The sequence below is a fragment of the Periophthalmus magnuspinnatus genome, chromosome 16 (assembly GCF_009829125.3).
Source record: "Periophthalmus magnuspinnatus isolate fPerMag1 chromosome 16, fPerMag1.2.pri, whole genome shotgun sequence".
NCBI lineage: Eukaryota > Metazoa > Chordata > Actinopteri > Gobiiformes > Gobiidae > Periophthalmus > Periophthalmus magnuspinnatus.
The window spans coordinates 14,905,917-14,918,326 of NC_047141.1; the positions used below are offsets into that span (position 1 = coordinate 14,905,917).

General features: G+C 39.5%; 1 protein-coding gene across 3 annotated transcripts in view; it reads left to right on the forward strand.

Annotated features, from left to right (window-relative positions):
* The window catches only part of cadm4 (cell adhesion molecule 4), a 339,603-nt gene that overhangs the window by 290,795 nt on the left and 36,398 nt on the right, over positions 1 to 12,410 (forward strand). For all 3 annotated transcript variants that reach the window (XM_033981097.2, XM_033981099.2, XM_055227757.1), the window contains exons 4-5: positions 8,781 to 8,942; positions 12,129 to 12,219. In XM_033981097.2, coding sequence (XP_033836988.1) covers positions 8,781 to 8,942; positions 12,129 to 12,219 — 253 coding nt within the window. The remainder of the gene's footprint in view (positions 1 to 8,780; positions 8,943 to 12,128; positions 12,220 to 12,410) is intronic.

Below are 12,410 nucleotides of genomic sequence, written 5' to 3' on the forward strand. Positions count from 1 at the left end.
GGAGGCAGGACGACAGCACCATCTGTAGTCCGACTTCTTCAGGATAGTATTCCGGGTGTGCGAGAATAAAAATGCCCCCTCGTCACAGCTATATCGCATGACCACTCTGAGGAAGACTGCGTGTGAGGAGTCAAAACTGTCAGTCTGAAAAAAGGATGTGTTGGAATAAATAGGTACAAAGGGGAGTTCACCTGATCCAGACAAAGTGACACATCCAGGCCAGAGGTTCTTACAGGTCTCCGGGCATAGTCGGCTCAAACTATGACTGATGACAGGTGTATTATGAGACAAATGAGCAGGTTAATGAGGTAATATGAAGAAGGTGAGTGCATAATACCGCAGATTGATGGGTGAATGGACTAAGGAAGAATAGAGAGGTGATTGATGGGGTGACACAGCGACTGGCAGATGTAAAAGCAGGTATAAGATAGATGGAGAAGAAAAAGACAGTTCTAGCCCCAGGGTGGAGTTAAAGCATCAGCAGACAGAAATCAGGAAGGGAAATAGCTGCGTTTGGAATAAGTACATTTCTCAGCGTTTTCTCATTTCTGCGCTAAATATAGGCACGACAATACACAGGCACATTCCTCGCTGCTAGGGTTGATAATCAGACTAATTAGTTCTTACAGATGCCAATCATTCATATAAAGGTGTATTGTGTAGAATGGAACTGTATCAGAAATAGATGAGATTCTTTCCTCAGCCATTTACACCCAGTACATCATAATCAATCAGCTTTCAAGACGCGCAATATAATCTCTGTCATTTTGAACCATCCTTTCCCTTGTTTATACCGCAGCAGTAAAACAGGCACGTCACGTCACCTTGAACGCAATCATTATCTTGACTCCTTAGGTGAAATATACTGTATTTTACATGACTGCATAGGAAAGTCTGTTTTATTATCATGCTGAAGGATTGTTGATATCTTATTCTTATTTATTATAGTTAAAAAAAAAGACTAAATTTCATGTGTATGCCAATTTTAATCTAGTGACGCAAAATGAAGCAAGACGTTTAAATCTGGCTCAGTTTTTCTTATTTATATGTCCCTTATTTATATGCACATAATTTTTTAAACATAAAAGGCCTTATTTCTACATAAAAAATACCAGATGAAACATTTGCGTTGAACAAAAGAGCAAAAATTCCTGCACAGTCTAACTAACTAACTGTGCCTTCAAGCCTGTATTACAGATCGAACGTTTAGAACTAATTTCCAACTTTTTTCTAGTGTATTCCTTGGGTTATCAGGCTTATTTCCAGTGTGGTTTGTTTATACACAACAGCATGTCCCCCCAGGGCTACCACACTCCTCTACCACAAAACACAGTGAGGAAATGCACTCTGCAATGCCAGGAAGTGTGGCCAAAAAGCGAGGTAGTCTCTGAAACATTTTGATAACTTTTAAGGGAACAAATCCACTGCTGAAAATATATCATCTATCTTGAAAAATCCTCGCAGTATTCAGTGGCAATTTTATTGGATATAAAACTCAGAATTGCACTAAATAATAGCTCTGGAAGTTGCACAGCCTCGTTTTACAAATAGCTGTACTTTCTGAACTGTATTCTAATGTACTGTCTAATGCTTTTGCAAATGCCGTAAGAGCTATTATCATGACAAATACAATTGCGATTTGCACATTGTACTCAATACTCAAATCATTCTGCGCTGTCTCCCTAAGCTTACACCATGAACTCCCTCAGTACTCCGCAATGTTTCAGTGAGTCAAACTTTAAAGGTGTGCCAAGTCACTTTTCTGGTGAAGGGTCCGCTACCAGCTTGCCCCTATGCTATTACTTTGCCAGAAATGTTCCACAAATAATATATTTTATCCAATTACAGGTGTTTTTGAAGCTTAAAACATATCTTACAAAGACTGGGGTTGCCTTTCCACCTTTCCGCTTTTAAAAATTAGATGGGGTTTTGCTCTAGCTGGTCTCAGACTCTGGAACAATCTTCCATCTCTGTTGAAAACTCATTTGTTTGCACTGACTTTTCACACCAGCTGAGCCAGACTCTTGTATTATGATGTATTAGTATTGTTCTATTGTGTTTTTGCATGTTTTGTTTTGTAAGATTGCACTTTTATTGCCTTTGTAGAGCACTTTGGGCAGCAGCTGTGGTTGTTTTTAAATGTGCTTTATAAATAAATTTGACTTGACTTGACTTTCCACAGATCTGACCTGCAACTTGTCTCCATGGTGACACAAAAGAAAAATACTGTGGCACATTCCAGGCCAAGCACCTGTCACGATGGCTAGCCTTTATTGTTAGTGTTACTATTTGATCTGGGGCCATGTTGAAAAAAAGTAAGTAAATTAATAAAGGAAAAATGTTAACATGCCCATTAATTGATATGACCTTTTAATTATTAAGTGGCGGTTAAGCGGCAGAATCCTTTTATAGAGATGTGGCCCAAATGTAAAACGGGGGGCACAAGCTCAGTTGGTAGAGTGCTCGTCCTCTGATCCGAAGGTTGGCGGTTCGAATCCCGCTCTCGACATAATACACATCACTGGATTAGTTTTATTCTATCATTGTAGAGATATAAATGCAATCTGTGAACACCACCACTATCTTCTTACCTCATTTCATTTCACCTTAACAATATTCTTAGCAAGGTATTTTAGTATATTGTCATCAAAACATTACCTACCTCTCTTTTACCATATAATCACTTATCTTTTTGTCAATTCACACCTGTCTTCATCTCAATTGCATATTTTATCTTGTCGCAGTTATATAAAAAGACCCCGGCGACACCCCTCTACCTGTTTGACACAAAGAAAGCCTAACTTTTAATCCAACAAAGAAGCCCCACTTCCGCTCCTTATCTTGTGCTAAATCTCTGAGCTATGTGTCAGTCGCTTGGCCTTGATCTATCTCATTTTGAAAAGTCCCTATTTCCCCCTCCACTTTCTCACATTTAAAGGGCCACTTCACTCAATAATACATCTGTGACTTTATCTTTTCAACATCCTCCGTGTACTTAACCCTGGTGAAATCATTTTGCGCTTTGCAGTAGGAATTGGCACTTGTATATAAAGCATTTTTTAAAAATTTGTGCAGGCCATTAAGTCCAAACAATGAAATTATTTTTTTTTTTTTTTTTTTTTTGTGCAACCTTGTTTGAAAATCACATCCAAATGTCACAACCACTCAATGATTCAAGTACCCCAAAAGCAAGTAATTAGTTAAAATGAGTTGTATTTAGAAGTTATCCAGCTTTGAGTTGGCTGGTGTACTTTTATTTGCTTAGTTATTGCTTAGTTATTCTTCTCATTATATATCAAAACCTTTACCAACGAAAAACACATTATCTCCGCTCCGCATAATTACTTTATTAAAACCCAAATACAGACTAACTACAGTGCATTTAAAGAGTAAGTTAATTATAATCATTTTAATAATTACTATCTATGTGCTCTGTCACAACCGATCTGTTTCAAGTCCCACCATTTAACTTAATTTAATTGAGATGTGGAATGTGCAAAATGTTCAATACAGTATATGCAAATATACTTCAAGTTTGATATAACAATTAAAAACACATATTTGATAATGCATGAAAGTGTAGTAGCCTGGTTAGCCGGCCACTTCTACTTTCTGTTCAAATGCCACACTGCAAACAGAAATGATTTATCCTATACTTTGATGTTGAGCGAGTCATAGCTGTGTACATATCATATCCCTGTATCATTCACACTGACATTTCTTCTTCTTTCACATTTGAACAGTGTTTAAGACTTTGCCCCATTGCTTCGGTGGCACTTAATAATAGCTACATCTAATTAGTCTTAATAATACATGAAGAAAGACTTAAAGCTACCGTCTGTAATTAGATTAGCCGACCCACCCCTCTCACCACTAGATGCTATCTACATTACTGCTCTCTGATGGTGTGCCAGCTTTGGTCTGACCATAAACTGTATATATAAATGGACGTAGCTAACCTGATAGCTGCCACATTCCAAGCAGGAAGTGATCATAGGCACGCTTCTAGCTTCATGCAGTTCACTTTACACACAACTGTCTGTAACTGCTGCACTGAGCCTCTTCATTTTGGTCTTAAAATGTTCGTATTAACCCGTTCTACGTGTTCCTCAGGTTTTTATTTCGCTATTGTGTCTATAAATCAAGATATGAACATTAATAACAGACAAATCAGGTGCCTTCCTTTCCCTGAGGTTGGTCCCGCTAGAGTTGATTGACAGTGTTACTAAGCACCCGTTCCCTGCTAAACCAGCGGCGCAGGCAGGAAGGGGCGTTACCTTCATCAGCCTCGCTCTGGATTGGCTCTTTGGTTGCTATGACACAGGTTTCACTTGATGCAGGCTTAGTCACTACTTAATGAATACCCTAACTTTTCCTATCCATGTTTTTTTTTTTTTTCAGAATGATGAAAAGCTAAGACTGTCACCATAGCAATTAACACATCAAAACAAAACATTATATCTTCCCTCAACTGTGATCAAAATGGCACCATATAACAGGAAGCTGAAATCCATGAATATCGAATTTACGCCAACTCCAAACCCAATCACACCCATTTGAACTCTGGGAGAAGAGACAAGATCTCAGACTTTGCATAGAAAATTGTGCCTGGGTAGAACATCACCAAAGAATTAGTTCGGATTGCTGACATTTTGTGGTGTGCGAAAATAGAGGTGGCCCATTACAACAATTTAAATAGTTATCATTCAGATCTACTATTCATAATCCGCTACCTGCAATGTACGCTACTGTTATGTACGGGCAAGACACTTCGACTCATCTTGCGTTTTTGTAAGTCTAATTTTGTTTTTGATCTGACACCTTCTCACATATTTTCCTCAAGCATCTCATAGATCCCACTTCACAAAATACCGATTATCTTTTCAGCTCTGTTGTGGACCGCTGGAGGCACAAATGGCTGTTGTTTACGTTGAGCATTATCCCGTCTCTTCTCTTCATCTTGTCCCCGACTTAAATGAACTGTGACACTAAAGGTTAGCCGGCGATATACGGGCAGATAAGGCGGTATAATTAAGACGCTATCTTCTCTCTCCTCTTCCACTCCCTTCTACTCCTCCTCCTCACCGCTCGCTCCTCGCTCCCCCTCACATTCCACGATGCTTTCATTTCACTCGCCGGCCATAATTGAAAACTATATGACTAGCTAATATTGTTGTATTATGCCCCAACAAGCACCAACTCCCTGTACGTGACCATGTCGGTGCCTGTTAGTTTTGCCACGCTGTGTTGCCCTCTCCCCCTCCCCCCATCCTCTCTGTTCCTCCGCCAAACTGACTTCCTTTTCTTGTGCTGCCATCTTTGTAGCGGTTTTATCGGGCTCTTTCATGTCGAGGCCGGTCTTGCAGCGACTCTCCATCAATCAAGTCCATTTGGTTGGTCGGTCCCTCCTCCATGGGTCCCCTGTTGCCCAGATCTTTCTTCTCACAGATCTAGAAGTTACAATATAAAGGATTAGTGCAGGTTTTGGGTTGCGTTTGCTAACAACACCAGGAAATGAGTGCAGAAGATGACACAGACATACAGAACATAAACAGCATATAGATTTATTGTATTTACATGCTCATTAAATGTTGACTGCAGAACCTGGCACCTCACTGTACAAAGCGCTTTTTTTTACTTTAAAAGGATGTTCCAAATTAACTAATAATTGTTTTTGCTCCACCATTTAGTGTAAAAACTTACCTATGGACTTTACAATTCTACGATACTAGTGTGTCTAAAAGTAGCTCAAAAAGTCAAAAAAATCATAATGGAAACTTGATGGGTGGTGAACCAAGTGCTTGCTTGAATGTTCCACAGTTTGCTCACGAAATGCAAGTTCACGCACTGTTGACTCAAAAAGTTATGTAAAAGTTACACCTTTAAGAAGTAACTCATTGTTTCTCTGGCCAAATACAGCAGATGTTAGCATGGCCAGTAAAATTAATATTATCATTTTGGTTGTTAAAAAGTACTTAAAAGTACTAACACAAAGGTACCTACCCACGTTTGTTAACTTTCCCAAATCCAGTCAAGAAAAGGCTTAAAAAGAATGATTTTACAAGGAATAAGAGAACTACCCACCCTCTCCACTAAATGGTTAGAAATTGCCAAGTGAAATTGTTTTTAGTGGAAATCAGTTTGCATGAAAGGAGCTCTAGATTTTTCAAAAAGTTACTTCTTCTGTGTCTTGTTGAGTGGCCTTGCCCCTGTCTGCTCCTCCAGACTGGCAGCCAATCTTCTGGGGAATAAATGAGCTACCGAAAATACCGAATAGAAGCACATTTACAAAATACTTTAATCCGCCTCATTTCCTTCACTCCGTCTTGAAAAAAGTGTTGATTTACCAGTGCAAACAAACAGCTCTGGGCTCATAATTGCCATGAAATATAGATGCAAATTGCGTCTCTCATAGAGTCGCTCTCACACAGGTACATCCAGTGTAAAAGCTCATTCATCAGTCACATCTATCCATCTCAGTGCATTTCTATTTACCATTCACCTCCCCTGTCCTCCCCCTCTCTTAACACAAGCTGTTGGAAAGTAAGCTAAGGTTTGTTTACATTTATGTGTTGACATTATAACATGGTGCAGACACACATGGCAAATAGTCTTATTGGTTTAGATTATTTGGTAATTAAAGGTGATGTACCTGATTGAAATTTGAAAAACTGAATTTACAGTGCATTCTGAGCATGATGAGGTTTTAACCGCTTTTCACAACTCTCAGACCAGAGCTGTCTCCTGCTGCACATGCTCACTCACTAGAAATCTCCTCAGATGACTGATTTCTCCATGGTTTTATCATCGTTTATTCAGCACTGTTTGAGTCGGCTGTGGTTTTCAGTGTTCATGTACAAGCCTCTAAAAGAAACGGAGAGCCCAGTAAAAGCACATGTAGAGAGTGTGGTGCGGCGTGGCCTCCATAGCACAGGACAACAACACAAGTTCACGAGACGATAGTAACCGCTTGATGCAGTCTGCTCAGTGGCTAGTAGGGTGTACTAAAGGACACCGTGGCTTTAAACATGCTTTTAACGGCAGAAGTGAAGAGAAAACAGAATCATTTGGAAATATTTTGTAAGTATTTAAATATACTTTTGATAGGCGGTGATTTTTAGATTTTATTGGACAAACACTGCTTGCCTTGGTTGCCCTGACCGCACACCACTGCCAGTGAGAGACTGAAAACAGCTTTTATTTCCTTTAAACAAAAATCAAATCAGACAGCACTGATCATGTAGCTTTTATTTATCCCCAGTAACTGATAAACAACTTTGTGTAAATAAAAATACAAACATCCTGAGACTTTCTGGGTCGACTATGACCAGTAAATACTCTTATTACATCAGTTTATATATGCAGTCAGGATATCAGCTTAACTGCTAATTGGAAGCTGATATCCGATCCAGGAAATTTTGTCAGTATTGGCGCTGATATCTGATTCCAGTATTAGACTGGTGCATCCCTACTCTGTACTGACAAATTTGGATACAGGGCCTTTGAGTTTTCAAAGTTCCACCTGATTTTTTTTTACAGTTTTGTGCAGTCTATTCTTTCAAACTTGCATCTTAAACCATAAACTATTTTAGCCTATATAATGAAATTCTAAATATCTTGTCCTACATTATACTGAGAGTATTGGTCACATGACATATAGTGTATATGCCAAGCTCTACGCCAGCCTCAGCATCCAGAGTTTGATTACCAGATCTGACAGTTTGCTGAATGTCTCTTCCACTCTTTAGCTGAAAAGTCAAATAAAATGTATGGGCCTAAATCTCTTCTTAATGCCTAGGTTTACTTCACTGCTTACACTGATAATTCATTTTTATTTGACTCACTCCTCAATGCTATTTGGACGTCCTACAAGTAGGTGAGACGACAGTAGTCTGTCATTCAGAGTCATTTACCAAATTTGCGTCAATTATGCTAGTCGTTAGCTTGAGTACACTTTAATTATTTTATTCACCAGAAACAATTAAAATCTTCTCTGTCAGTCATACCCTTAGGTCGTTATTCATGCAAGTTAAATAGAGTTTGCAAAGATAGTTTTATAGCGTTCATTTTGGTTTATTAGCTGTTGAATGTTGTGTTATTATGAATATTTGACTCATATTCAACTTAAAATAAACATAAAATAAATGTAAAATTGATAGCATAATAGCTGTAGTTTGCCTGTGTGTGTGTTGCTGTAGTAAGTGAGAAAGAAAGTGAAGGATTCTGGGTATGTACCTATCAGGTATTGATGCAAATTCGATTGTGACTCAAATTGGGGAATTACATAAGCCCCTTTACAAACAGTGCACCCAGGTGATCTCTGGGTGCTGTCCCCGGCTCTTCTCATACTCTGTGCAGTACAAACAACAATGTGTTTTGCATTTTAACAAGAGGAGCGATGATAACGTATCAACAAAGTGGCTCAAAGCTAACTGAGATTCTTTGCACTTGCAGCAATAAACACACTGATATTTTCACCATGTGCCCACAATCTAATGTTCACCATAAGGATTAAAATAAAAGTGAAACAAAACTTATGGAGGAGCGCACTGTTCTTTCAGCATAGCACGCTCCATCGTTCATACTTGGAGCTGCTCATGCTCTGCACGAACATCCAGCTGACCCCACGCTCTGCACTAGGGCCTGGGAAGGTCAAGTGTCTCCTCTGGGTGGAAAAAGTTGGACGTGATAATGTACCTACAGTCTGGCAGTCTACGTCTGCTTGGTGAGGCCAGTGAGCATGTTACGTCTCTAACATCCTTGATTGTTGTGTCTTACAGGCGTAGTGCTGCAACAAGACCATGGGAAGGTCTTCAGTGTGTCCAGCACCATCAGGATCCCCGTGGAGAGGAAAGACAACGGAGCGGCCCTGAGCTGTGAGGCCTTCCACCCGGCTCTGGATGGTCCCAAGAGGATCCGCCACTACCGCCTGGACGTCTACTGTATGTCAATGTACCACACTCAGCATTCAACGCACACAACAAATAAAATCAGACCATCTCAATCTCCATGCAGATTATTCCACCTATATTGGCGCCACTACCACCGCGGGCTTTAAATGTCAGTTATAATTTCGTCAAGGGAACGGGCTCATTTTTCAAACGGCAGATATCTCATTTTTAAAAGAGACTACTTTCTAACCGAGGGAGGGTATTTAACAGAGCAGCATTCAGAGCCGCGCTGCATGTGATTTCCTCTCATTAAAACTAATACATACAAATCTGGTCATGCGGGGAATCCGGCCCGAGCAGCCCCACAGCAGGTTAGGGTCCGGGCCAGTAATGAAAGAATTGACCACAACTGTTGCTGTGGACAACTATGAGAGCGGGGGATATTAGCTGCATTGATCTGGACTTTGGGTTTATACTTTAGCAGCATAAAGCAAAGTTTCGCATATTTGATTCATAAGAAATAAAAAACGGTTTCACTTAGGTCGATTGGTGAAAGTTGACTTCAGTCGTCCATGTACATATCATATTATAACTTTATTATTTTTGGATGGTAAAAAATGACTCAAAAATCAATAATTGATTGAATTCAGAATCTCGATTTGAGTAGATTTTTGCTAGTCATTTGCCAATCCAGAATAATTACAGAATGATGAAAAATTACGATCTTTGCCTTGGCGATTAACAATTTAAAACTAAATTTGATCACTTCTGAATAGGGAACAATCCTCAGAATATTGCTTATTACTTGAAATTGAAACCCATGAATATAATATGGTTTCTTTTAGTGGAACATGACTTGTTCAGTTTGCATAAATTTTTATTTCTTTAGTCAAAATTTTTATTTAAGCAGTTGACTAGACTAACCCCTTAAATTGGAGTTGGCTCCGAAAAGTCTGGCTTAGTATTGTATTCATGGGTTTTGGATTGATGTAAAATGCGTACTGTTGCTGTAGCCATTGACAGTTCCAGAGAAAATAATATATCTTTTGAATGATGAGAAGTCCTCAAAATGGAAACTGAAAAGTGAGTGCCATGAATAAGGTTATGAACTACAAATTCAAGTACAGATCTGAGCAAGTGTTATCATTATAAGAGATGGGAATAATCTTTTCCAAGATCCTACTTATGTGACTCCACTATTCCACTGTTCACTTAAAACATGATGAAACAAGATTGCTTCAACTCATAACTTATTAAATCTAATTGTTAATATAAAAATGGCCAATGATTAATACGTAATTCTTTATTAGTGCAATTCTTTTCCCAGACGCTTGAATTATTCACGTCTGGTTAGATTAGCCTTTGCTGACTGATGCACACCAAAAACCCACTAGAAAATTAAACAGTGTAGATTCCTTGTGTGAATATTGAGTACAATTCTGCTCTCATTAGTGCTAACCACAGAATGCTCTCGTCTCTGATTGCTGCTGATACCGCCCCCTTTCTGTCTGCGGGTACAATTAGCTCATACAATGTGCGCTAATGTTTGTTGATGGATTGCTGGTTTCCCATTCAACAGTTTGCAGTTTTCTACCGTGATCAACTGTTGTTACGTGTTGGGCTTCCTGTCGCCCTGTCACAGAAATAAATGCAGTGCAGCATCTGCTCCAGCCTCCGATAACAGGTGTCTCCACTGTGGGATTGTCAGGCGGTTGCCGTAGAAACAGATGTTAAATACCCCTTATTTGTCAACTTTTTGTTTTGTCATAATTTTTTTATTAGTAGTATTTAATGGTTTAAACTGTTTCATTTGATATACAACGTATATACAATTTATTATTTCACAATAATATCACAGTTGTGTGGCAGCATGATGGCTAGCACTCTTGCCTCACAGTAAGAAGGCCATGCAGGCCTTTCTGTGCATGTTTCTACTCATGTCTGGGTGGGTTTCTTCTGGGTACTCCACTTTCCCCCATCAACCCAAGACCTGTACACTAGGTAAAAGCCAGCTCAGGGAGTCCTGACCAAGCATAGCTCTAGATCTGGACATGGGCCACTGGGTGTAGCACAGGGCCACCCAGTTCTTCTGAAAGGTTGCCGCCATAGCATAGGTCAAATGCAGAGGACAAATTTCCCGATGTGGACAATGATGGCTAACCTTAATCTTAGTACATGCTCATTCCACCTCATTCCAGCACCATCACCCATCACCCCCCACCCTATCTCACTCACCCAACACCACCCAGATCTATAGAGTTTAGCAAGTTTACAAAGATGTAACTTAAGCCGGCCACGCACTACAGGATAATTTGCCCAATTTAGGACCTGATTTGCTTCTCCTCAACTGAAGCCGCTGCTCTCTTCATGTGTGTGCTCTCCATACCATAAAACATTACCATCACTACACCAGCCAATAAAACAGCTTCAGGGGCAGATGGAGTGATGGACACAGAGGCGCAAGATACAAACTCAGGAAATGGCAAAAAATAATTAGGCAGCTTTATTACTCAGCTCTCGTAAAGTTGTAAAATTGAACTGCATCATTCCCATCGATATTATCCATTAGAATGTATCTTCCGCAAATAATGACACCCAGTCGACAAAACAGCACTATAAATCCAGTTTGAAGCGTTCTTTAAAAGTACAAAGGCAAGAGTCGTTCCTCGTGTTTTGTTTTTTTCTTGTTTTACATAAATCCACGCTGTGCAGATCTGGTTAAAGCTCCTTCAGATTGCAATATTTTGCCAAACTTCACTACATTAAAAAGCATTTATCTTAAATATTGCACCACATTTAATAAATAATAATACTACAATTTTGCACAGTTTGTCTTGCATCTAAAGTAGAAGTGCAATGCTCTGATCTTTTGAACACTTTAGAGCCTCAAAGTGAGTCATTTTTCTCGAGATAGGAAAGAGCTGACAGAGGTGCATTAGCTTTGTTATCTCAAGTGTCATCTTATTCTCCTCATGTCTGTGGTATGTGTTTTTTGTCACAGGTTTAAAAATTGTTTAAGAGTAAAATTGTGAAAGTGACTGAAAGAGTGTAGCAGGCTTTAGTCAGAAAGATTTCAAAGGGACCATTAACTCATCCCGATACATATTCTTAGGTTTGGCTTCGTCTTCATTCTACTTTTCATCATTTTGTTCCCTGTTCTTGCATTCTCTGACTTCCATTTGTTGTCCTTTCTTTCCTATTAAGCCACATTTTGATTTGCCTTTTTTTTCTCAACAGTTGCACCTACAGTCCGAATCATCCCTCCCACTGGAATCCTGAGAGAGGGAGACTCGCTCAGCCTGACCTGCTCGGTGACTGGGAACCCGCTGTAAGTATGCACACACTAGTGCTTCTGTTGGCGGAGGATAAATAAATATGCACATACATTTACAAGTACCGCGCTGCAACAGGTGTGAAAGGTTCAAGTGCAGGCACAAAGGCGTTCCATTTACAAGTTTGTGCAAAGATGCTAACAATATGTCCTCGAGAAGTTTCAAGACAAGATGTATCGTTGGTTGT